We start from the raw sequence: 27,725 nt of genomic DNA, 5'->3' as shown, positions 1-27,725 counted from the left end.
ATTTAATATTCTGTTCTTAGCCAGCCTCTTGACATAAGGTGCAAAGTAAGTTCACACACCATCATGGCTGATAATGTATAGTAAAAAAAAGCAGCGTGCGTTACCCAAAAACTATAATATATGACAAAATGTTCATTTATTTTTATTTATTTATTTTATTTTATTTTTTTTATAGAGCGCTCTTCTCACGCAGTGACACATCTTAGCTAATACATAATAAAGGTCTGAGATACTGTAAGGCCAAAAGTACAGTTACAGCTTCAGAAAAAGTACCAGTGATGAAGTCTGACAGAACTGTTATTTTAATGAATCAGTATACTAATGTTACCTTACTACAGTAAAAATTGCCAAGCTCATTGTCATACTCTGTGCTCGTGCCACATTTCTGCTGCAGTTTCTGAGTCGATCTATTTTTAATGCAGGCCCATCCTGGCAGCTTTGATTTGCCATATCGTATGATCCTGGCCCACACTGGCTCTGCTCCATGTGGTCTGTACAGCTGGTGTGTACCAGGTTTACCCAGGTTCATTGCGCTAAATCCACCTCCCCCGTTCTCAAAAGCGTGCAACTGGTCCCTGCCCATCGACCTTCTGCTTTTAGAAGAAAGATGAGCAAATTCCTTTGAAAAGTGACGAAATAACTTGGTTTCTGCACAGTAAGTGAGATATGATGTAATTTTTGCTGCAGAGGGCCCATCTAAGGCATCCGTCTAAATATAAATAAACTGGAAACCCGTCCCGCTGTGTTGCCCGTCGGGGGTTGGGGGGGGTGCAGCGGGGTTGGCTCCTTCTCCATTCCGCACAGCCCGTGAAAAGAAGCCTCTGTACCCATGAATGGGCCGAATGCTGACGGCCTACGATTTGGGTATAGAAGGTGGCGTGAGGCTGTCGGCTCTATATTTCAGCAGTTCCATATTTCAAATTTTGAAGTATTCCTCATCTGTGGATGCCTGCAATAGTCACAGTTAAACTCCATTGTAACAGGGCTAGCGCAGGGTGGCACGGCTGCACAGCGGGTAGCGCTGGTGCCTCACCGATCCTGGACTGTGGGGTTTGGACGCAAGTTTGAATCTGGCTCGGTCTGTGTGGCGTGTGAATGTTCTTTGCGTGTTAACATGGGATTTGGCCAGATGCTCTGGTTTCCTCCCATCATCCAAAATCAAGTGCTCTGTTTCAACTGGTAGCTAAACAGTCATCAGCGTGTGTGCGCAAATAAGTGTGTGTGACAGCCCTGCTACGCACTTGTGTTCAGCCCAGAGATTGAGAGAGCAGGAGATCCATGATGGACGTACTGCAGCATCTCTAGAGATCCTTATGTGACAACAGCTGTTTTAATTTCAGGGTCAGTGCAGTTGGTGCTCCTGTGCTACAGGCCATGCGAACGATATGATAATCATTCCTACATTTACATTTATCAGACACTTTCCTCCAAAGCAATTTCCAACGAACTCTATGTAGTGTTATCAGCCCACACACCTTATTCACCGCAGTGACTTACACTGCTAGATACACTACTTACACTGAGTCACTCATCCCTACATCAGAGGAACACATACACTCTCTCTCACTCACTCAAACACTATGGGTGAACCTGAGCAGCATGTCTTTGTAGTGTGGGAGGAAACCAGAGCACCTGGAGGAAACCCACACAGACACAGGGAGAACATGAAAACTCTATACAGACTGAGCAGGGATTGAACTCATGTCCTCTTGCACCACCCAGGCACTGTGAGACAGCAGCGCTACTCGCTGTGTCACCGAGTTCTTACACAATTCTTACGCAGGACACCTTTAGTATTGCGTCACATCACTCTCCGCCACAAAGTATAAATTATGACATTTCAGCTTCTCAACACTGCTATAAAAATATGGTGCTCAAAAGGCTTCCTGTAATTTTCCACTCATGATTTCAACTTGTATATTTGTTGGTCGCTTTCAGCAGCAAGGCAAACCGCCAGGCGACGGTAATTGCTGAGGAATTTCAGTCGCAGGTGCTGAGATGCATTGTGCCTAATATCACAGATCACAAGGCTATCAGAGTACACAGTGCTGCTTCAAGGCGTGTGAAGTCCTTGTGTACCTTAGTTTTCACCACAAAACTGTTATTTAATGAGAATCAGCGTTTCTCATCGGTGTGTAATGACCAGTAAATATAAGTGAAGCCCAAGTTGAACTGGTTACACCCAGTAGGTAAGTAGAGTCAGGGGTGTAAATCACAGTCATTTATTCATTTTTAGGTTTATTTTAAGATTTAGATTTTGTAAGTTTATTTTAATATGCTATAGAAGAATAAAGACGATCCCTACAGGGTTCACGTACTTTGAAGCAGCACTGTATTATCTACATTAACATGTAGAACTTTGACCATATAAACTCTTAAACTGCTGAAAGCTGAAAAGAGTATTTTGGTTCTTCTTTTTATGTGTCTGTTTTTGTAAGGGAGAATTTGCACGTATGTGTGTGTGTGTGTGGCTTGATAATAGCCCTAATATACAGGTGCAGAGGAAAATGCTCACAGAATACAAAATACATTTTCAAATTAATTAATTCCCATATGCAGGATTTCTAACTATACAGCAAATAGAATAACACGAGGATAAACTATGATCGTTTCATGGAGCAGAATGAGGTTAGCGACACGTGGAAATTTGACTTACGCAACTTTTACCATACATGCCCCGAGAATATTTGCTTGTAAAGCCAGGATGTCAATATTTAACGCATTTTAAATGTAATAGGACAGATTCAGTTTTTTCCTTATATCTCCCAAAGGAGGAGCTGAAGAAAGCAAACTGGACGGAAGCCGATCACACCCTGCATTGTCCTTTCGCACTCAGGAAGACATTAATAACGTTGCGCCTTTACTGGAATAACAGCTGTGGCCTTCGGCACCAAAACTGGGGTGGCATTAAAAAACTATGAACTATAACATGAAACACTGAGAAAGCACTTTGTTTAGTTTAGAGGAGCTGGCTTATAACAGTTATGCATAATGGAACCTGTCAGGAAATATGTATTTGGTATGTGAATTTTGAAAAAAATTAAGTTCCCACATAGCAAAAAAAAAAAACAATACAAAGGAAAATAATAAACCATGTCTTGTGCATTAATTTTATACACAACCCAGTCCTACGGTACATTATTAACCTCAGAAATTTAACTGAAAGACAGGAAAAGTGCCACTGATACGGTTATTGATTGCAGAGAATCATCTCCATCATTTCCTACAGTTCCAACATAACATCTGTCCCATTCAGGATACTATCGTAGGACTACTTTTAAGTACAATTTCAAAACGGTTCATTTCCAAATAGTAATACTTTCCAAATGTGAATTTCCCAAAAGTATCATGTGTTTTGTCATCTTAACCAGCACATTTAAAATGTTCATTTTTCATTAAAAACCTTATGTAATGCTGTGGATTTTCAAAGTTACATCACTTCGACTTCAGCAACATGTGCAGATTAAAACAAGTTTAAAAAAAGATAATATTTCACAATTTATTAACCTTATTTTTAACCTCACAACATTTAAAGAGCTCCATGGTAAATATTTACTTGGTTTTAATCAGTCACAAAGACATTAATGATTACCCCCTAACCTAGATATGGTAAATGGTCAGCGACCATGGACGTGTACACTCTGCAGAAGAGGTCAGCTTCTTCTCCAGCGCTAAATGAATTATACAGTGGTCCGTTCGGGAACACGTTTCTAGGGTCAAGGCTGCAGGCTGAAGTCCTGTAAGAACTTGGATTTCTCCAGGGAAACATCCCTCCTGGGGCGGGCCCAGTGGTGCAGCGGGTTTGGCCTGTGCCCGCCCTCTGGTGAGTCTGGGGTTCGAGTCCTGCTTGAAGGTGCCTTGTGATGGACTGGCGTCCCGTCCTGGGTGTGTCCCCTCCAGCCCTGTTCCCTGTGTTGTTGAGTTAGGCTCCGGCTCTCTGTGACCCTGCTCGGGACAAGCGGTTGTAGACAGTGTGTGTGTGCGTATTAAGGTGTAGCAAACATCCCTCCCCATAAAATGCCATTAAAAATGCTGCATGTGTGTTGAAATGATGAAAAAGAGAAATAAAACCAGCCAGTGGTGCTTCTTTACAACGATCCCTTGTCCTCAGTGCTATAGAACGGCAGCTGCTGAAATATCAATATTATAATGCAAACGTGAGCCGATGGTTCCGTCCGTGGAACGTATTCAATGTACATCGTGCTTTGTGCTTAACAACCTCCTGGTTCTGAATCGTGAGCTGGCCCACTTTTCCTAGCAATTTCCACATGGGAAGGCATGACATTCAATAACCTCTTGTGAAAGATGAGTGATTTACAGCACTTCTGATGACGCTAACTTGGAATAAGGCATCATACAAAGTTTTCTGTGGGTCAGAAAAGAGGAATTTCAAAACAAAGCAAAGAATATAGTACATAAAACAGAGCACAGTATATGTCCTATCTTACATTCATCATGTTGAAAAAACGTCAGGATCAATGATTTACATTTATTTTTTTTATTTAGCAGACACTTTTGTCCAAAGCGACTTCCAATGAACTCTATGTAGTGTTACCAGCCCACACACTTTATTCACCGCGGTGACTTACACTGCTAGATACACTACTGGGTCACTCCTCCATACATCAGTGGAACACACACACACACACACACACACACTCTCTCTGCCACTCACACACTATGGGGGAATCTGAAGAGCATGTCTTTGCACTGTGGGAGGAAACCAGAGCACCCAGAGGAAACCCACGCAGACATGCATGGGGAGAACATGTAAACTCCACACAGACTGAGCGGGAATCGAACCCACGTCCTCTCGCACCACCCACGCGCTGTGAGACAGCAGCGAAACAAAATAATAATAATAATAATAGTTTAAAGTGAAATAGCAGTATTTCGCATTTTATAAACTAATCCGGTAGGGGTCCGCGAAACATCCGAAACCGAAACCGAATGAAACCTCCGATCCTGGCAGCTGATTGGAGATCCGCGCATTTCCTTTCTCCCGCCCATTGGAGACGCTGTCCTCGCGCTGGCGCAGCCGCTCTTCTGATTCGAGCCTGTTTGCTGCCTTGCGCCGCCATTGGCTCTCCGCTGATTGGAGGAGCTTCTGCTCCGCGCATCTTCCATTGGATCGCTCACCGTTCGCATGAGCGAGATATGCAAATTGACTTGATATGCCGGCGGCGAGCGGAGCGGAACGCTGCCACTGAGGGGAAGCGGCGGCGCGCGCTGGGCTGAGTTGAGCTGAGCGCGAGCGCACCGAAAAGTGGACCCGCTCTTGTTGACGCTGTTGCCAATGACCGTCCGCGCGAGCCCCTGATCCACGGATCCACGCATCCACGTGTTCATGATTCCAGACTCGTCGCGGTGCCGCTCGCTTCCATGAACTGCAGGTAATATCCGAGACCTGAAGTACCGCAGAAGAAAGTTATTAATTAAATAACTTATTTGGTTCCAAACTCCGCGACGGCGAGGAGATCTGCGATGAAAAACGCGCACGACGGTTTTTGAAAAGTACTGCGACATAACCGATTTATTAATTTGAGTATCTGGAGTTGCATATTTAAAAGTAAAATTCCTTTAATTTGCACAAATTTAAAAAAAAAAAACAGAAAAAAAAAACAAAGTTGAAATTGCTGTAGATGCAGATGTAAAAAACGCCCAGTATAGTATAACTTCTAGCAAAGTCACTATTACTGGAAATAACTGTATTTTTTCAGCAATAATTATATTCTTATTATTGATGCCACATTTTTTAGAATTGTCTTTAAAAGCATGATTGCAGTGGCTTGTCATGTCAGCTGATCTCTGGTCAGTTATTATTACATTTTGTGGTTTTTCCACTTAATCTTCTTAAAATGACAGTTGTGATGCGGCCTCCTTTATAATCCTGCCCTCTGACATGTTGCTTCTCCAGCAATAATCGCTTTAGTTATATTTTGTGAGTGCCCACTTGCCTGTTTTTTTTCTTTAATTTAAATTTTTTAACTGGCGATGTCTTCACAGATGAGCAGATGATAACTCACAATGGCTTCTTCTGTAGGGTTTTGCGTATCTTGAACCCCAGACCAATGCCGGATTCCATCATGCCCGTCGACGTAGCTATGAGGATCTGCCTGGCTCACTCGCCACCCCTGCGGAGCTTCCTCAGCTCGTACGAGGACTGCAGGACAAGGAACCTGGTCAACCGGTACAAACCGCTAAGACCGTGCATCAGTTCCAAGCAGGAAGTCGAACCCACGAACTTGGGATGGAAAAGCCCAAAGGCCAAGGGGAAGAAGCGGGTGGTGTTTGCCGATTCCAAGGGCATGTCCCTCACGGCCATCCACGTCTTCTCCGAGTTCGAGGAGGACCCCCTCTCGGATCTGCAGTTCGACCTGTCGGACATCGGGGACGCCGCGGTCGGCATGAACGCGACCAAGGAGAAGGGTCCGTCCCTGGACTTCCCCCAGCCTGCTGCAGATTACCTGGACTTCAGGAACCGCCTCATGAAGAACTTCGTGTGCCTGGAGAACTGCACGCTCCAGGAGCGGTCGCTGGCCGGAACGGTGAAAGTGAGGAACGTTAGCTTCGAGAAGTCGGTGCACATCCGGATAACGTTCGACGCGTGGAAAAGCTTCACGGACGTTCCTTGTACCTTCATGAACAACGTGTACGGCTGCGCGGACACCGACACCTTCTCCTTCGTCATCGAGCTTCCGAGCTCGACGTCGCCCGGCGAACGGGTGGAGTTCTGCGTATGCTACAAAAGCCGGGATCGAACGTACTGGGACAACAACGACGGGAAGAACTACGGGTTGGTCCACAAGGAATGGGAGAGCGACGGCTGTCCGACCCCGCCCCCCCGCCGGAACAAAGCGCCGGACTTCAGGGACCAGGCCAAGCGACCGGAGATGGAGTTTGATCAGTTTGGAAGCCCCAGGACGTCGAGCGGATTCTTCCCCGAGTGGCAGAGCTGGGGTCACATCGAGAACGCCGCCCCCTACTGGTGATTACGCGAGGCGATCGCGGGAGGCTCTCGAGAGATTCTGGAACGTTCGAGTCCCGCGCGAGACGGGGGGTCGCGAGCCACAGGGAAACGGCAGAACCCACAATCCCGATGCACTTTTTCTTCCGTGTGATTCCTCGCCACGAATAGAAACGCTGCACAGCTTTTCCAAACTGTCCCATGGGAACGTATAGGCCGTCTAAGGTATCCCTGTTCTTATGTGGCTGTTTTCGGGGTATTTTGTGGGTAAGCCTTCGCGTGACAAATGCAAACGTTAATAGAGCCTGCAGGAATGGCACTAACCGAACTAAATTCCAAATAAATAGCCGAGAAGCTTCCGGAGTCGGGCGGAGAATGTGACCTCCGTAGGGAAAATTAAGGTTAAAATACTAGCGCAGCGTTCGTATTATTTCAAACCTCGAACGTGTTCTTTTACTTATCGATGTAATGACCTGTGTAGACGAGGAGCGACGGGGAGGATTTTCCTAACGCGTGCCAAGAGCTGAAGCTTGTTGTTAATTTTAACGCGGTAAATAACATAGATGCCTTCCTTTTTGGAACTGTGTCTGATACTGTTTGAGTGTAAACATTGCAGCGGTGCTGCTGAACGTCCCCGTGGGAAACTCGAAGGCAAGGCCCCCACGACACAACTTGGGGTTATTCCTGCAAGAAAAAAAAAAAAAGGAAAAATAAGCATTTGATATAAACAATACTGTAGATTTTTACACTGATCAAGTTTTCCGAGATACGCTGAAGATAAAGTGGAACCTTTTCTTAAAGTGCACGTAGAAAAGTGCCTTTTTCTTCAAGTAAGCACAGGTGAAAAGCAAGTATAATGTGATTTTTTTTTTTTTCCCTCCAATCTTCCTGTTTTCAAGCACAGCTGGAGGACACAGCTGCACGCGTGTAATGCAATTGACACGAATGTCACTTTAAGGGATTTAAGGAGCGGGATTTTGCACTGATGGAAAACGCGCCCATTCGTTCTGCGAATGAGAAGGCGGAGGTGTTCGGAACGCCGTGGCTCCTTCACATTGAAGGCGTTTAACGTCCACGGTCGCGTTCGTTCGACGGCTTTGAGAGAAGAAAAGGGCGGCGGCGACAGAGCGGGGGGATTGTCGCTCGACGGCTCCCGAAGCCCTCCGTCGCTCGGGGTTTCCCGGGAGCCGCCGGCGATCCCCCTTCCCGGCGTCGCGCCCGAACGAACGTTTGTCTGCATCCCTTTCGCCTCGCTGCTCACGATGCGCTTCTCCTCACCCCACCTCTGCACCCGAGCGCTGCTTTACGCCCTCTGCGGCTCCGCAGCCCACGGCGCGCGTCCTCCATCGTTTGCCAAGCGAAGGGGAGCGGGCCGGACGACCCGGCACGTTACCGATGGCATGTACGAGTACGTAAGGGACATGGGAAGTGACTGCGGATGACGGCTGGAAGGGAAACGTGCGAAGAGTGAAGAGCGAAGAGTGGGCGTCTTTGCTTTCTCCTGTTTTTTCGTGCGCCCGTCCTTCTCGGGGAGGAGGCGGGTCGGTGTTGAAGAGCGGTTCCTCGGATGTGCGTGGCGATTCGAAGACGGAGGGCGACGGCGTCAGCGCGGCTCGTCGCCCTCCCATCATTTTCTACTGCGAAGACGCGTCTGTTTGTAAGAACGGTTTCCTGTACTACCTGTTTCTTTCGACAAATAAAAATCTAATGTTTATTTTGCGGAAGAGTCGCGTCTCTCCATCCACGCAGGTGTCACCCACTTACTGCGCTCGCAGAGTAAACGAAACCACGGTCCACATGTCGCGTCTGTCCCGCCACCACAACGGAACCTGCTGCCATCAAACATGACGATCGAAAGCACAACAGCTGCATCAGAGTAATTCCCTGATACTGCGCTTGGTCCATGTGCACATGCTGAATATAACTTATGGAAATTTGGTGCTGATGATCATTTTTATAGACAGCCAGTTAAAAAAAAAAAAGCACAAGCAATAGTTCTACTATTAGTACTATTGTGCAGTAACCTGTCATAATAATAAGAAAAGTGCGGGCCCTTGCATCGGACAGTCACGGGTTTGAATCCCACCTGCAGTGCCCTCGAGCAAGGTATTATTTACCTCGATCTGCTCCAACAGAAATTAGTGCACTGTACAAATGGGCAAATCATTGTAAACAGTTTGAGTGTAAGTCACTTCGGAGAAAAGCATCAGTTACAGGAGGAAATGTGAATGTTTATATGGAAGTAGTGTCATGATAATAATTCCAAGCCCGTTAAAAGCTTTTTAAAAGCCAGACTAGCGCAACGATTCACACATATAAGTGGGGATATTTATACAGTCGTTTGGAAGTTTGGTGAAAAAGAGGAAGGACTGGAGCTCACCGCCAGGTACATGCGAGAAACTGTATTAGTTTGAGATGCCGAGCGACGATGCTGGAGCGCTGGGAACGCGGAGCAGCCTGTGTCATCTGGGGCCCCGTGTTGGGCATTAAACACAGCAGGGAGCGACGCGGGCCGGTCGGCAGGGAGTTAAGGAGACAAAGAGGCCTTATTAAACAAGCAGCGAGGAGATGCGGGGGGACTGGCGGACGTCCCTCTGGACAGAAGTTACTGCGGTAGACGGGATGTCACGCGCCGCTCAGAGAGTGCGATAAGAAGACATCGGTTTCCAGGACCGAGACCCCGGGAAACCACACAAGGTACCGATCTGAACACGTCTTATATACATGATACAGTTTTGAGATCGAGTTATAAACCATATATGTTCTTTTTACATTTAGCTCATGCTTTTCTCCAAGTAACTTACAATTATTTACCCATTATGCAGCTGGGTAATTTTACTGGAGCAATTTAGGGTAAGCACCTTGCTCAAGGGTAGTACAGCTGGAGGTAAGGATCGAACCTGTGACCTTTGGATCCAAGGGCAGCATACGCACTGCCTACAACTGCTTGTCCCGAGTGGGGTCACGGCGAACTGGAGCCTAGCTTGGCAGCGCAGGGAGACGCACGCCCAGGGCCGGACACTGGTCCGCCGCACGGCACCCTAAGCGGGATTCGAACCCCAGACCCACCACGCAGTGAGTCCCGGCCGAACCCGCTGCGCCACTGTGCCCCCCACCACAGCAACAACGTGCAGTTGTTACAATTTATATGATGTATGTTGATTTCACACACACTGGGTCTAATTAATTACCTCCAGTCCTTTATACTCGGGTCCATTTCGAAAAATGTGCCCTAGTTTTTATCATAATAATCACACATCGGTCAGCGCTGTTTACTTTCTGTATGCGGTCTGGTGGGGGAGGGGAAGAAACCGACCAATGATCCTGTTTCCTGTGGGACTCCCATGCCCGAAATGGACGGGATTGAAGAGATTCTCTGCCCAGAAACAGATGGCTAAAAATTCCCGCTCCTCACAGACGTATCCCGCGTTTCCCAGACCGTTTCTCCGGCAGCCCTGGCACACACGATACGCTGCTGACGGGGATGACCGGAGACGGTCCCGATAAGCGCTTTGCTTTGGAAATGTTCCTCGGGACTCAATTTGTGCTCCGCCTCCACAAAAGCCAATGAAACTGCGATAGTGCAAGAGCAAGAAAATTGACTCTGCATTTCTAAATAAAGCAAAATACTCAGCAAAAAGCATGGTAAATGAGGCAAACATGCTTTTTTTCCCCTGGTTTCCATTTCACCTTCCTCTGATGAGCACCGGTGATGTGTCCCAACTATGAGAACGGCAGGTTAGGCAGCCCTAGGCACCGAACCCAACGTACGGCGCGGGATACGTCGCTCACGAGACGGTCACTTTCGAAAGCCTGCCTGTCGGGGCCTGAACCCTGAACCTGGGAAAAAATCTGGGGCTCACAGCGCAGCCGTGTAAAACCGTCTACGTGCTCAGGATGAGCTTGAGGACTCCAGGTGATGATCCTCTAAGCTCATTTGCTTGGCTGCTTCTTGATGACACGGAGCAAAGCTTATTACCTCTGAGATGTGAAATGTGGGGTCAAGGGCGCATGTAAACAAGCCCGGAGCTCATACGTGTTTCCTGCTCACGTCACTGCTCAAGATTTCTCTCCGAATCCCTTCTTGCTGGACACCTCCGCAGTCCTGCAGGATTATCCTATATAGGAGTAACGCAAGTTTATCCCAAATAAACGTTTCTGAATGTTTTAAAAACATTTCTTGTTAATAAACTGCAGGGGGGCGCAGTGGGTCGAACCGGGTCCTGCTCTCTGGTGGGTCTGGGGTTCGAGTCCCGCTTGGGGTGCCTTGCGATGGACTGGCGTCCCGTCCTGGGTGCGTCCCCTCCCCCTCCGGCCTTACGCCCTGTGTTGCCAGGTTAGGCTCTGGCTCCCCGCGACCCCGTATGGGACAAGCGGTTCAGACAGCGTGTGTGTGTGTGTGTGTGTGTGTTAATAAACTAATACATACTGCTCCCGGAAGGAAGGAAACGGACAACGTCTAGTGAAAGAACAGGCATAAAGAATCATTTCATCGTTAAATAAATATTGCACACATATTGAGCCGACACCTTTCTCCAAAGCGACTTACAATGTTAAGGTATTTACAGTTATTTACCTGTTTATACAGCTGGGTAATTTTACTGGATAGGGACCTTGCTCAAGGGCACTACAGCTGGGATTCAAACCTGCGACCTTTGTATCCAAAGTCCACTACACCATCAGCTGCCCCTTCCGATACCGTATGATTCAAAAACTGCTGTCTGAGATTGGGAACATGAAATACACAATGTCTGTGGTCTTTGGATGTCCTCCATTAACAGTGACCGCCTGTCCACTGTGGGGTCACCGTGGTCCAGCGCCTATCTCGGAGGGCCAGGTGTGAGGCAGGGTACCAGTTCACCCTAAACACATGTCTTTGGACTGTCGGAGCACAGTCAATTATTTACCCATTACTCTGTTAAGAATGCCCTGCTATATGAATGTATAAATCATGTGTCTTGTCTAACAGTACAATTTGTCTATGATAAATGAAATGAATAATAATTACAAGAAGTTACTCTCTTATTACACTGAGCAGGTAAAATAAATACACTGGAGCAGAGGCAGGATGGTAAATGAGAGGCAATATGAATGCTTGGCTACTGTGTGTCAAGATCTTTGTGAATGTATGTATGTATGAGTGAACGAGTGTGTCACATTGCCGTGTGTGTGAGAATTAATGTGCGTGTTACATTCCTCCTGCTGTATCGTAGGGACTTCAGCGCAGTTCATCTGGCATTTTAAGCCACCTTGGATGAAGGTGTTTGCTAAATGTAATCACTGCACATTGTTCTGGAGAAAAGTGTCTGCAGGATGAATAAATGTGAATGTTAAGGTGGAAGATATCATCATAATGAAGTAAACACGTGACAGACTGACAGTGACTTTCATAATATTCGTAGATTTGGGCGCAAACATAAAGTGATGTACACAGTGCTGCTTGAAAGTGTGTGAAGCCCTTGTGTCCCTTAGTTTTACCATAAAACAGTTATTTAGTGAGAATCAGTGTTTCTCATGGGACATAATAGGTGTGTGATGACCAATTCCATATGTTGCTTTAGAGGAAATCGTGTGTGTGGTAGAAACACACAAGTAGTGCAGCTGTGAAAATAAGTGAAGCCCAAGTTAAACTGGTTGCACCGAGTAGGTAAATAGGATCGGGGTGTAAATCATAGTCATTCATTCATTTATAAGTTTATTATAATATTTAACACTTAGATTTTGGGTTTATTTTAATATTTTAGAAGAATAATGACCATCCCTATAGGGTTCACATAGTTTCAAGCAGCACTTCACTGTATAGATACACTGTACTGTTGACAATTCAAACATGGATAATCTACATACATATTATATGGAGTCGGAGGCATCGTTGTTTCAGGCAGAGCTCTGCTGCAGCCTGCGGTCAGTAACTATGACTGTCTTTCACAGAGAGTCACAAATCAGCACATAAAAGTGAGCAAAACACGTCCATCCCGTCATGTCCATTATCTCGTGAACGTATTTACCGACAAACACTGTGGGATGAAGTCTTCCATGTGGTCTCACATTTATTTATACAGTAGCTGTTTTCATCGTACCTAGTTTAAGTTTATGAATCGGTATAAAACACAAACAAAGTAAAATGCCTTGAGGTTTGACTGCACTGCACTAATGGCAGCTTAACAGTTTTATTTTACAAATGAGGGCCTTTAAAGAAAAAATACGAAAGCAAGACAAAGGTCAAACAATTACGAAGCGATTAATACAAAGTGGTATGAATTTGTCTCTGAGCATAGCAATGAATCACCTGCTTATTAGCACTCCGTTTTTACTATATTGTGTCTTATGTTTAACCTAGATATGAGAAGTGCAGAGAGGAACCTCCCGAAGCGCTGGACGTCGCCCTAATGCGGGCGTTACGGACACATTTACATTTATTCTTTTATCCATTTAGCAGCATCGAACTCAGAGAAAACAAGTGCAACGCTCAATAAAGAGAGATATAGTGATTCACTCGGTCCGGTCCCTCCATTTTATCAGAATGTGTCACACGAATCACCGATCGTACAATTTGCAGAGAGGACTTTCCGTGGAGTTTGTGGAGTAGATAGGAAAAGTGAGCCCAACAGAGACGTGCTTTGAAATGCTTTTTGAATGTTGAAAGGGATTCAGCAGCTCTGAGTGACGGAGGGAGCTCATTGCGACACAAAGGAGCCGGAACTGAGAACCTTTAGGCTTTTGATTTTGGACCCCTGGTTGGTACTGCCGGTCACCTGAAAGCGTCGCTGCCCATCGTGAGCATTTAGCTCCGCTGGACCCTTTTTCAAGCGAGCGAAATGCGCAGACTCTCCTCCCGCTCCACCAACTATGGTAGCGAGGGGGTTAAGCAAACCGTGCTCGGCGCCCCTATCCAGACGTGGACCTCGCCGGCACAATGGAGCTTCGGCGCGGCGCGTCTCATGAAAGAGGCGTCCACATCGGCCTTCGATTGGACATGACACTTTGGCAGACGCGGCGCTCATTAAAATTCCTGCGATTGTCATCGTCTTTGTACGCTCAGCCTCGTGGGCGAGCGCTCCCCTAACGCAGCGCTGTTCGCAAGACGTGGCACAAACGAGCGATTAAAAATAGATCTCGATTGTGTTTTGTCCGTTATGATTTGATTTAGTTTATGGCTTGCGCGCTAGTCGCTAAAGGAAATATGCAGGCCTACAAACTTTCCCGCATGAAAATGAGGGTCTCTCTGCAGAACGGAGCGAAGGGACCGAGCTTTGCGGAGGGAGCATCTGACGGCCCCGTGGGACTCGGGGACGTTCCAGTTCGGTCCAGCAGCAGTATAGACCTCCGGTGGGAAAACAGCGAGGGAACAAGGACAGGGTGTGAAACGCGTCTGAAATACGGAGGACAGGAAGGACTGCAAACCGCTCGTCCGCCGCTCCTGGACGCCTGCTTTCGACGATAAATGCCGAACGACAGAGGCGTCCGTACGCAGAGGTTCGGGCGAACGACAACAGGCCCGGCCCGACCTTTCCGCTCGGTTTGTGGGCAGATCCCCGATGCGCAGCAGGAATGTGCGTTAACCGCCCTGCTGAATGGCATGAGCAAGCGGAACCGGGGCTCGCACCCGGGGCTGCCACAGGGGCGGATCCCCACCAGAAATGTGAGAATCTCTGCATTTTCTGGCAAGTCGAGGCGCAGGGATGCCGTCAGCGCACGACACGGCTCGGTGCTCTCAGAGCTAACTGTGCCGACGCAACAAGGGCATCGGTTTCCTTCCCGGTTCCTGTGGGCGCATTAAAGCCGTGTAGGATGTGTGCTCAACACAGCACCGTCTTCCCCAAATATTACCAATCACAGCCGAGAAGAACAGAACACCTTGTTCGACGAGGTACGAGAGCAGTTGGAGAGTGAAAGGGCCAAGATACAGAGGGAGACTCGCTTTTCTCACACTCATCTCATGACTTTAAAATAAGATGAATGGCTCACTCGTGTTTTTTTTTTTTTTTTTTTTGGCAGCACAGCATCCTGTAAGCTCAGTTTAGTCTCCTTGGGAATTAAGGCCACACCCTTAAAATTTGTGTTCATGCATTGCCTTGTCACGTCACTGCGATACACAGCGCTGCTTGAAAGTATATCAACCCTGTAGGGATGGTCATTAGTCTTGTCTAAAATATTAAAATAAACCTACAAAACGAATAAATGACTGTGATTTATGCCCCGATACTTTTTACCTACTCGGTGTAACCAGTTCAATTTGGGCTTCACTTATTTGTACACCTGCACTACTTGCGTGTTTCTACTACGCACACGATTTCCTCTAAAGCAACATATATAACTGGTCATTACACACCTGTTACGTCACATGAGAAACACTGGTTCTCATTCAATAACCATTTCATGGCAAAACGAAGGCACACAAAGGCTCCACGTACTATCAAGCAGCACCGTATGAGCTCCAACACAATCCCAGGGATTGCCCGGTAATCCCACACTTACACCGCCTGCCAGATTCGCGACTCTGACGGGAGATCCACGGGAGATCCACACGAGGGGCGGAGCGGAGAAAAGAGGATGCTGAGAGGAATTAGGGAAGTCTACGGGAGTGTAAATCAGTTGTGTAACCGGGTCTTTTCCACGGAACGGCTCAGCTCTGACACTGCCGCTGCATTATGGCAGAAAAGATGCGTTTTCACTTCCTAGGAAAAAAAACATTTTCTCATAAAGGCTTAGTGGGAGGTGGTGCTCCCAGGAAACGCAGGCTCTCCGAACACAGAAAATCTTTGTCTCAAAAGGTGGACGCTTCTAATCCCAATAATAATAATGATTATCAAACATTTATGTTCGAAAGTAAATCCATTAAACCCTGCGCCCACATCACACAGCGTACGTCAAGGTAAATTATGTACTAGTGTAGCTGCTGTGTTCCATGCAACCTATGGAGAGATCTTTGCTCACATGCTCACTTTTAGGCCATGACAGGGTCACCCACTTGTGACACAATCTCCTTGTAAAGGCTCCGCTTTACCGTACACGTCAGAATAATGAGTCACGATATCCAAATATAAAACTCATAAGCTCGTCTGGATCCACGTTAAGTCATGACTGAATTACGCCCGAGGAACGTGGGCAGTTTGCTCCCGCTTTGACCTGCGATCGCTTCCGCAGCCGAGATATCGGGACTCTATTTCGTTACGTCTCTACGGTACGCGGCTCTGCCCGTGCCGTTTCCACCTTAAACAAGGCGAACCCGAAGAGGCAAAATCTTCGCGGACCGGGCCGGAAATTGCAAACTCCGCTCTCATTTCAGCCATGGTTCAGAGGACCGTTGCAAAAACCCTGCAGCCCCCCCCCCGACCCCCGGAAGGTTACCTTCGGACAAAGATTTCCATCAAATCGCAGCTACCGAATTGTGATGCAGAACGGGCAGATATTGGCTCGACAGATGGTTCGTACGCTGGGCTTTGCGTTTCCTGCTCCACGGGGGCTGGTCAACATGTGGTTCCACTGGAACTGGTATTATGGTTCATAAAGCAGTATTTCATTTAAGAAAGAAGAATCAGAAAAACACGGAGCACCTACAAGGTATACCTCACATGCTACTGTCATCGATATTTCCTTCTTACTTCATCAGCGAGCCTCTGAAATGCGACTCCCACACTTGAACACTCAGAGGAGTCAAAAATAGGCTGCTAGGCAGTTGGGCTGTGTGTGTGTGTCCCGTCTTGCTTTGGGTAACTAAGACCCAAAACCCTGACTACCAATGGTGTGAGGTCACATAGCGGTTATAGCAGAGCTTATGGGACCTTGACAGGAATCCGGCACACAGACATTCTTTCCGATGTGCATTAACCCGATGGGGTGCTGCACTTAAAGGTCCCGTCGTTTTTGCTTGCATCAAAGTCAATTTCGACGGTGCCACTGGACCGGCGGCCTTCCGCCCCACTCCCACGTGTGTAAAATCTGTCAAATGTGTTAAGGCAGACAGCAGCATTGATTTGACCGCAGGGTCAAGATTTTGGTTCAAATGGGAACCAGGAACCTATTTATGCAGAACCTCACTCACTCTCTATCATGAACTGCTTGCCTAAGTGTGGGTTGCAGTGGTGTGGAATATATTCTGGAAACCCAGGGGGGCAGGTTAAGCAAAGTACACACCGGATGAGACAGCAGTCCATTGCAGGGTAGCCACACACACACACACACACACACATATACGTATACGGTCTCTCAAAAGCATTCGCATATTTTCCGAAGGATTAATATATGTGCGAACAACTAATATCTAATATCTTATTAATATCTTCAGTCTAATGTATTTAACAAATTATATCGAATGCTCCACAGGTTATAATCCGCAGCGCAGCGTAACGGTGTTTCGAGGTAAAAACACGAATAAACGGGCATTTCCTGTGCAGCTCCTCTTTACTGCCGTCTTCTTCCTGCACTGAAACAAAGGCTGTTTGGGAGAAGCGCTACAATACCGGACACTTTTATAGAGCACTTTGGTTTGCTGGGGACAGACCATCCCACTGTTCCCAAGGCCAGGCCTGGCTGACTTTCAGGCCCTCGTAAACAGTAAACCGCGGTGCGAGCGGAGGCCAGCAACCGCACGGACTCTATTGAGGGGGGCTCTCAGCTGCAGTCAAAGCAGGGGCTGTTCTGCTGCACAAAGACCGTTTTCAAGGTTCCCTCCAAGTTAAGTGTGTTATTTATAAAGGTGGACGCAGAGACCGAGGGGAAGCGGCGGCGCCGGGCGGCGCTCCACCTGCGGAACCCGCAGCCACCGTGCGCTCGCTCTGCGGCATCATACCTGAAGAACGGGGCGCCTCCTGCGCAGGCCTGAAGGACGAGGCACACGGACATCTCAGGGTACAGGAGGACGGACCCGCGCACGGTCCACGCTCTGTAACTCACTGTCCCTATGAGAGGAGGAGCAAAGGGGGAGGTGTGAGAGATGGGCTTTATTGAAGCAGATACGCACACACCCCACGCATGCATGACCACGTGCCCTGAGAGCCCACAGTGGACTGAGAAAGCGTGCAGCATCGTGTGCTCTTTGTCCAGCGTGCGAAGAGGAGGATGGATGCCTTGGAACGAATCCCAAGCCAACGCCGGCACCCTAGTACTATTCGGCTGATCAGCGCAGACATATCCAGAGTGACGGCGGCATCCAGACGGGGGCGGGGGCTCGGATCGCTCCGCGGAGCTGCTGACGAATGCGCGCTGACAGATATTGCTTAGCGGAGAAGGAAAAGCTCCAGCGAAAAGCGCCTAAGGGCCCATCAGTAGAAAACCAGAAATCCTTTATATTGAGCGTGTTTAGTGCAGGCGTCACTCTTTTGGTAACAGCCCGCGTGATGAGAACAAGGCCTCATATGAAGGCAAGAAAGGTCGCACATGCTGTATGTATACACGGTGCTGCTTGAAAGTGCGCGAAGTCCTTGCGTCCCTTACTTTTACCACGAAAGGGCTATTGAACGAGAATCAGTGTTTCTCACGTGACGTAACAGGTGTGTGATGACCGGTTCCATATGTTGCTTTGGAGGAAATCGCGTGTGTGGTAGAAACACGCAAGTAGTGCAGCTGTGAAAATAAGTGAAGCCCAAGTTGAACTGGTTACACCGAGTAGTTAAGTGGAGACGGGGGTGTAAATCACAGTCATTTATTCATTTTGTAAGTTTCTTTAAATATTTTATACAAGAATAACGACCATCCCTATAGGGTTCACGTACTTTCAAGCAGCTCTGTAACTGTGGGCTATATAGCCAAGATTTGTCATCTGCACACAAGCGATCTTGCTCTTTTAGCAAGCATGACAGCTTCAATACCGCTGCATGACTGGAGCGAATTCAGCCGGGGGCATCTTTTTTCGGGTGGCGCACGGCTAGGGTTTCAAAACAGAAAGGCGAGAGGGGAGCGAAGGCGGAGCGGCACCTCTCAGGGCTCGCAGGGAAGCCGCTTTCGCTGTTTATGGACGCACGCGCACCGGTCACAAGGTCCGAGGCTACAGTTTCAGCATAGCTGGCAGAACGGGAGAGCGGCCAGAAAGGTTAAACCTCACGGTCATCGTGGAGCCATCAAGGCCGTTGTGGATTGTGGACGCTGAGCTCGAACAGTGCATTATTTATATATTCTCCAGTACGGAATAATGAGCCTGCTGCGTATTTACGCAGGAGTGCTTATTCGTAGCGTGATACGCAGCTGGCTCCGTGCTGTTGTGCTGCTCCCACTTATCTTTCCGCGAACTTAATATAAATCAGCTGTCATGAGGATGTGAGCTAAATGCAGAAGTACAACTGAGTGAATACACACGTTGACCGCAGCGGCCGGGTAAAATAAATGTTATTGCTAAGACGCTTAGGTACGCATTCTTCGAGCGATGGCCCTTTCTGCAGCGGCATCTCTTCTTAAAGCAGTTATGGATGAGGGTTTGGCTCAAGGACAGTACTGCATGGCTCCTCTTGAGATGTGAATGAGCAAATATAAGCCTGTGTCCTTAACCACGGTCCTAGTCTGTGCAAAGACCTTGCGGCAACTCACATATTTAACAAAAAAGACAACGAAATATGTCTAACGTAGCTGACTTTTCAATAGAGTTCGTTACACGTTTCTTCGAAAACTCGACCTCCTCCGGAACGTATTGGAAAACATTTCCGCTCGTGTATTTTACACATTTTTCACAGCGTGTTTCGGAACGGCAGCGGTTGCTTTCGCGGTTTGCTCGGCGCGACCTTTTCCAGATTTCAGCGTACTTTCGTTTACCTGTGCGTCTGTCCTCTGTCAGAAAGGGACAGTGTGTTGCAGCAGGTGGTCGAACACACATTCAATAGGTCAGCGGATCGAATTTCAAGTCCCGCTCTCACCACCGCGCTTGGATGGAACGCGTGGTATTGCGTTGCAGTTTTACTGGTGACAGGGTGCGACGGTGACAGACGGCCCGACGGGGGCCGGGTGATGCGGATCGCCATGTTTTGCAAGGAGCGGAGACGGGTGAAGCGGGAAATGTGCGAATGCCAGGAAAAGGAAACGGGGTATAGTAAGGTCTCCTCCCAGAAACCCCTTGTGGCGCCGCAGGTTTGTCTGCGTTTGGTCCTCGGCCCTCAGCAGTAGCCCCTCCCCAACGGGGCCATCGCTGGGCCCCACAGATCCACTCACCGCTCCTCGCGCAGGTGGGGGGTGGGGGGTGGGGAGGACCGCGTCAGCCTCCGTCCCGCGGCACGTCTCCCCCAGGGGCCCTGGAGCTGCCAGGCCTCATTTGTATCACTGAGGAGGAAACACGCACAACGGGGTTACTGGATGCACACCCCAGAGGCTCCTGGGAAACCGTCAGGCCTCAAGATAACCTTATCTTACTGTTTAAAGTCAGCGAGGGCGTTCAAAGTGCATCAGCTGTGAGGGTGGCAAGCAAAGAGAAATGTGATCGCTCTGACCATTCACAGGATGAATGGGGCTGTTAGGGGGTGATGATCTACGGTCCCTGCTTGGGTGGGGGCAAGAGGCCGGGGGACGCAGGTAGGAGTCTGACCAAGGTCGTTCGGCTCCGGAAATAACCCCGACTGATAGAGCTGACATAATAGCATTAGTCTGGAGCACAGGATTTGGAGCTTGGGTGGGTGTGTGTCGTGCTGAGCACCTTGCAGGTCCATCCCAATGCCTTTTGACCCAGTCTGCTACAGTACAACTGATAGTCGGTGGAAACACCTCTCGGAAGGGATCCTGACTTGCCGAGGAGAATAATGTATAAAGAAAGAATAAAGTGATGTTTACAATAGAATAAATCATTTACTCACATATTGAGCTGGCACTTTTCTCCAAAGCAACTTATATAATGTTAAGGTTGCAGTTATGCCCTTATTTATAGAGGTAGGTACTTTACTGGAGCAATTTCAGGTAAGTACCTTGCTCAAGAGTACTACAGCGGGAGGTAGGATTCAAACCTGCAACCTTCAGAGCCAAAGACACTCATGCTAACCACTACACTACCAGTTACATGGGGGGGTGGAGACTTTTTTGCTGAAATGACACGTCTCTTGGAAGGATGCCAGCAGGGTGAGGATGATATGTGGATATGATTCTTTTTCTACATAGAAATATAAAGTGTTTTATGATCTCAGAATCACAATCATACTTTTCTTAATCCTTTAACTCAGTCTGAAATGGATTGAACGCTGCATCTAGATTCACGGAACAATAAGATTCGTTGTGCCTGTTTTCCTATCCAGGCACCCCTGCTCTCGCCATCAGGAGCACGTCACTCTTTAGTTTGTAGCTGAACACGGGTTCCGCTCGTGGCGTCTTTCCCTTAGTGGTGCAGAATGACAATATTGTGGCCTGTGGGAACGTTCGGTCACCTGGTGCGACCGCGTGCTTCGCGGCCAGACAGGCAAGACGGATCCTGCTCGGGGCTTCACCGCCCTCTGTCACGTTTGCCCAGCGAGAGTCGTGAGGTCGTGCCACGCGGCGGGAAATTTCCCTCCCCGGCCAAGGTCCCGCTCAACCTACCAACAGACACACAGCTACAGAATCAGCCCGGCACTCTCTCCGTTGCTTTCCTCCCACGAGGACTTTTTTTTAACTTCATCCGATTACCATGCGCACAGATGACGGCTGGACGGTGTAATTCCGAGAGCTGAAAAAGTAAACAAATGAGCTCCTGCCCTGACAAGACCCTTTGCTGGCAAGCAAGCACTTGCAAGACACTGAGCTAAAGGAGCACAAACCACAGTGACAGTAGTAAAAATTGCGCTGCAGAAATTTTACAAAACAAAGATACCCTTTGGTCAAATGCAGGGATGTTTATTTCGCGGTAGGGCAGGATTCGGCCGTGCACATACAATCCCCATGAGGCACGGACTGAAGCCGCACCTTCGAGCTGGGCGCACCGAATTACTATTGCGCATATTGATACGGAATTATGGCAAAACAACTGTCCTAAATATAGGCTATGGCTGTGTCAGTGAGGGCAGCGAGCGGATCCACGGCAGATCATCCACCCGTGTCCCCTCCGTCAATCCTTGACGCCTCCCGGCGTGTCGTCCTCAGCGCTCCGTGTTAATTACATGTGCTCCGACAGTTTATAGGGACAAACACAACAACAGCATGTTACAGGAATGAAAGTCACTGTATGCGACCTTCCGGGGTCACAAAGGATCATCGCCACACCGCCGAGTGCGGCCGGTTTTTTCCTGGGTGACTTTCCCGCTTTAGAAACATGTCAATACGGTTCCGAGAATTTTTTGTATGCCCGATCACATTTATCAATTTGCCTTGTGAATTTTTTTACTGCGGTCCTCTCAGTGATCACTGGCTTCATCTGAAAACCACATCCCATAACTGCAGCTTTTATTTACTTCCTGCTTTCAGCTGTTGTGTCTCTTTTCTGTAAAACCAACAGCTTACAGTATCTGGGGCAGAGCTACAGGGACACGGTTTTCATGTTTCATCTTTCCTGAAACAATTGGTCCATTTTGACAAACGAGGGCTAGGAGTTATTGGGATAAACTACCACTTTGTTTTTGCCTTAAGTAATTAATGCCTGCTTTGTCGCAGCCATGAGCATAATCAATATTAGAGTTTCGATAAGTGCAGTCTTGCTGCTGTAAGACATGGATGCACCGAATTTAAAAGACACAAGTGGGTTTATGCTTTTGAGACAACTGAAACTCAAGGGTTCTTCATTTCAGAATTTGTCACGTAGACATATCCCCTTTTGCAAGATGCCACAGAAAAGCCAAAATCACACAGAGCCTTTTTTGGAATGTGTCAAGGCCCAGGCGAAGGTCGCAGAATATGGCCAACAATAATAAACAAATGCCAAGGCTGTTTCACAAGAAAAACAGCAACAAGCACACACACACACACACATTACTCTGCTGCCTGTGGAGACAAGTTGCCCGGCTCTTCCTGAAACACATTAGACCGCTGCTCCGCTTCTAGATCCAACTCCGGGGCATTTCTGTGGGTGGAGAGCCAAAGAATCAACATAATGGCATCTGCGTACAGCTCCTTTGATCCTAACTTACTCCCAAATTGCATAGTTGAGTGTTTCAAAGAGGAAATTCGCGGCCGCCTTCGATTCAGTGTGAGTGACCGCGTTTGCGGAGGAGCGCTCTCGGGAAAAGAAAGTTCTTATATAAGTGAGAGGCTAGGGAGTCTGGCCCGAGTGCCATTTTTTTCCACAGGCTGACCGGCGAATGAGGACAGAAGTAGGCCACCGCACAGCTTACTGCAGGGTGGCTGGAGCCATAGCAACCGTAGCAGTGAGAACAGGAAGTCATGACATGCGGCAGTGATACCTACACGTTAGCCTCTTCTGTGGGAACCAGAATCCAAAGCAAATTCTGAGCAACTGGAACACACAGCAGCTTACTGCTTCACTGTGTCATACATTTATTCATTTAGATGACCGTTTTCTCCAAAGAGACTTGCGACTATTTACCCATTTAGGCAGCTGGGTCCTTTTACTGGAGCAATTCAGGGTTAGTACCTTGCTCAAGGGGACTAGAGCTGGAGGTGGGACTCAAACCTGTGATCTTTGGTTTCAAAGGCACCAGCTGTCCTGCACTACCAGCAGCGCCCAAATATAACCATGAGCAGCTGCCTGCCTTCAGAGAAAGTGCAAAGCTTATTTTGTTATTGTCAGAAGTGTTCCCGTGAAGGCCACGCCCAGTTAGCTACGAGACGCGTAGATGCGATAAAAAAGCATGTGATCGTTTTATGGCTGGGAAATTTTATGATAGTCTGTTTAGGCAAATGATTATAAATTTGTACATTAATCATGTCCTCTGCTGTCAGTTCAATTCAAAAGACAGGTCTGGATTGCAAAATTGAGGATGTGGTTTGTTATTGGCTTGTCGTTCCATAAAATAACATAGTACACATTTGTTACAGACTTCTTCATGTCTTCTGAAATTTTTCCAAGAAAATACTGCCAACAAGTAACTCATATTGAAATGTAACAGTAGGGGCATAGTATGCTTGCTGACAGGGAAAAAAAATGCACATTGATTCTGATGAATTTGTTGCTTGCAATTCATGGGAAGGGTGATGCATAAGGGATCACCATAAAAGTACCATGAAGACTCAAAAAAATTTGTCACGGTGTACCCCTGGGGCGGACGTGTTGGACCCAAGTGCGGAGCATAGGAAGAATACTCATGGGGCAATCCAAGAGACATGGTCAGGGAAACAGGCAAAATGGTCACTGATGGGCGAACGAAATCTGAAGGTCAAATCCGAGAACCGTAATCCAGTAGACAGGCGAGAAGTCGTGTAAACCAGGAAGTTGTGTGCGAGGAGCAGGACAAGGAGCCGGACAAGGAACAGGTACTGGGAAGCAGGGAGGTCAGCAGATCTACTACAAGAAGCGAGAGTGAATAGCAAGGCTGAACAAGGTTCCGCATTTGTGTGCGCTTTTCTTTTATACATTCGTTCCCTGATCTGCTGCAGGTGTCCGTCATTGCGCTGAGGTGGAGGGCGTGACAAAATTATTAAATGTTGCTGAGAAATGACTTTTCTCAGGACATAGTGACTGGTGAAGTAGACGGTTTGTACAGAATATTTTTTTTTAAAAATTAAAATATTTAAAAAAAAAAAAAAAAACTGCGGTCAGCTCCACTCTCTTTTAAACCAAGCTGGAAAAAGTTACCGATCAGCAGAGCTTTCTGTAGGTGCAAAAGCTTATATATAGTAGTAAGGAGGAACAAAACAATATTAAATATTAAGAACAGAAATATATTTAGACTTTACTGATAATACAATGTACTGTAGTGTGAGAACTCAGACTGTCTTGTTCTGCTGTGTGTTCTGTGCCTTGAATACATTGTGTGCTGCAGTTTAACAGGTGGAACACAGAATGCAAACAGGAGTTGGGATCGGTCCTACTGGGCAGCTGGTGTGATCGCCAGAGTCAGGCAGGAGTTTCTGGTGGTTTACAGCAAAAATAAAGTATAGTGAGAAGGACGAGAACAAATGTACAGCATTAACAAGTCAAGCAAAGGTACTTTAAAGAAGTTCTGTGTTACTGATGGTAGCTTTGGTGTAAAGCTTTGTGATGCATCTTTATCACCTTTCACTGAGAAGAACCTCTAAGGACATTTCCTGCTGAACAACACAGATTTGCAACACAAAGTTTGCCCACTGAAGAATGAACAGGGCAGCACCCTGCACCAAGTACTTGAACTACTCCACTAACATGATCCATCTGCACTACAAATGGTCTACGGCAGCACAGCGGGTAGTGGTGGTTCTTCACAGTTCTGGTGAACTGGCGACTTTACACTGCTCATGGTGCACGAACATGTGTGTCTGCCCTGTGATGACTGACATCTTGTCCAGGGTTTACCCTGCCTCACACCCTATGCTTCCAAGTTCAGATGTGGACTTCCAGGACCCTGCACTGAACAAATTGTCACTTATGATGGATGAACGAAGTCTGTAAGTTGTTTGGACAAAACAGTGACACATCAATACCTGTCGTTTTTAGCCACACACGCAACATCGGGAGCCCTGCATTTAGACTTGTATGTTAAAGTTATTTCACTATAACTTCACCAAGAAGGTCCTCACGTCTGAGAAAAAGAACGAAATCATGCTTTGCTGAGCATCCAGCCAAACTACACAGAGCACAGGTGCTCATCCCTGCTTATCAGCGTTGGTGTGGCAATCCAAGACCTCCACCAGTATCACTGCGGCTCTGGACGTTCGCCATGGCAGGTCACTGGCCCTCGTCCCAGCGCTCCTCTCACTGGTGATAGGGCATGTTGTCTGTCCGCAGATCAAATGCTTTTATTATAGCTCTTCGTAGAATTAAATGGTATGGATTGCTCAAGCAGGTTGTAAAACAAAGCCTGAGCCAGTGTTGACATGATATGCACAACCTATCTGGGATGGATATAGAAATTCCTCCGGATTCATTCCAGCACTTTCACCTCTCCACCCATGGATTAAGTGGGTCACATTGACACAACAGGGTTAGTCAAAGCCATTCCAGCAGACACCTGGGAACTCAGTCATCGCCCGCAGTGGCCAGTTATACCCTACCCTAAATAAGGGCTCTATCGACCTGGCTCCATTTCCAGATTGAGCACACGCTATCTGGTCACTGGACCAAACGCTGAAAAAGGGACTTTAAAAAACGTCTTGATTCTGGGAATCTGATGAGGCAAGTGTCCCGGAACAATATTCATTCAATTAGTCAGAAAACAACCAAAAATTTTGTATCCTTCTACATTCCTGCATATCTCGACCCAAATCTTTTTTTTTTTAAAAAATAAAGATATGGAACGTCACTCATTGAATATCTGTACACATCTGGCAAGAAAATATGTTCAGTTGCTGTGGTCAACATCAGATGTTCCCTACACGAATATGTTTGACTCTAGTGTGGAACTTCCTTCCACTAAAAAGTTAACATCATAATTCAAATAAACTTTGGAAGATCTGACCACCTTTCTGGACCTTCAGAATGCACTGTGAATACCCCTCCTAAATAATTTCAATTTTCTGCTTGTGCTGTGTTTATTTAGAAAGAAAATTCCCTGCTTCAGGCCACAGTTCCAAGCTATAGTATGTACTGCGTTTTGCTCAGTGTGTTAGACAAGTAAACCAGTGGGTTATCTTTCACACACACTGACAGTAAAGCTAACCCCAGCCTGCCATGAAGGTGTTGGCATGCAGAACTTACCAGCCCCCCCGGCCAAATTCCATCGGTGGTCCTTTACGCCTAATAACTGCGACCACGGGCACGGATCTGCCACTGTGGGTATCTCCATGACAACAATGTGCCGGATTGCTCTCGCTCTTCAGTGACTGATGGGAAAGAAACAGCTAACTATGTATGAGAACACAAGGGCACAGCACATCCTTCATACAGTTCTGATTATTCGTACAGCACATGTTCTCCTTTGTGGAAGATACGGGTCAAAAAATGTCAGAACATTATCAACTTTTCAAGTCAAAAGTATTCATCTCGGTTTAAACACAGCGAATGGTCCGCTTGTTTGGAGGAGAACAAGAGAGGAACTCCAGTTTTCCCGTTTCACCACCGTTACAAGAAGTTTTGGTTTGTTTGGGCAGTGCTGTACTCTGGTTTCTCAAGAGAAGCTCAAATAACTCACAGTTTCCTGTCCAGTGTTTGCCTGTGTGGAGGGGTTCTTGAGCCCTGGCGTTTCTTGGTGAAGACTGTGTTCGTGAACTCTGGAGGAGCAGGACGGAGAGGAGGGCAACATGTGTATTCTGGATTTCATCATGGAAATCAGCTTTGACTGAACAATGACCTGGTTTGCCTCAGCAATTTTACCCTTTGCTTTAGGGGTGTGTAAAAAAATGCACTAAAAACTTCAATATGGCACTCTAAAGAAAAACTTGGGATTACTCAGTTTTGTGTAAATCCAGGTGTAGTAAAACTGGACTGCAGGTTGTTTATAGTTGAGACCCCAGCTGCTGCTCCATGATCATAGACCTCCCCATGTAATACCACACCTTGTAAGGTAATAAACAGCTGCAAATGACTGACACGGAACATGAAGCATACAACCACTTATGTAAAAAACCACACTCATTAAATGCTGCATTTTGGTTTCGGTACCAACAAACTTTTATTTAAATGAAGTGCAGTGTCCATGTAACACACACACATTTTCGGAACCGCTTGTCCCACAGGGGGTCGCGGGGAACCGGAGCCTACCCGGCAACACAAGGCGTAAGGCAGGAGCGGGAGGGGACACACCCAGGACGGGACGCCAGTCTGTCGCAAGGCACCCCAAGCGGGACTCGA

The 27,725-nt window shown here is 47.3% G+C and overlaps 1 protein-coding gene across 1 annotated transcript; it reads left to right on the top strand.

Annotated features, from left to right (window-relative positions):
* Window positions 1-5,040: 5,040 nt before the first annotated feature.
* Window positions 5,041-9,596, top strand: ppp1r3cb (protein phosphatase 1, regulatory subunit 3Cb). The gene is made up of 2 exons (XM_018760838.2): window positions 5,041-5,393; window positions 6,044-9,596. The coding sequence occupies exons 1-2, from the start codon at window positions 5,383-5,385 to the stop codon at window positions 6,990-6,992; spliced, it is 960 nt and encodes a 319-aa protein (XP_018616354.2). The 5' UTR covers window positions 5,041-5,382; the 3' UTR covers window positions 6,993-9,596.
* The last annotated feature ends 18,129 nt before the right edge of the window (window positions 9,597-27,725 follow it).

This window comes from Scleropages formosus, chromosome 24 (assembly GCF_900964775.1).
Source record: "Scleropages formosus chromosome 24, fSclFor1.1, whole genome shotgun sequence".
NCBI lineage: Eukaryota > Metazoa > Chordata > Actinopteri > Osteoglossiformes > Osteoglossidae > Scleropages > Scleropages formosus.
Note: the sequence above shows the minus strand (reverse complement) of the source record. Positions and strands in the feature narration are given on the sequence as shown.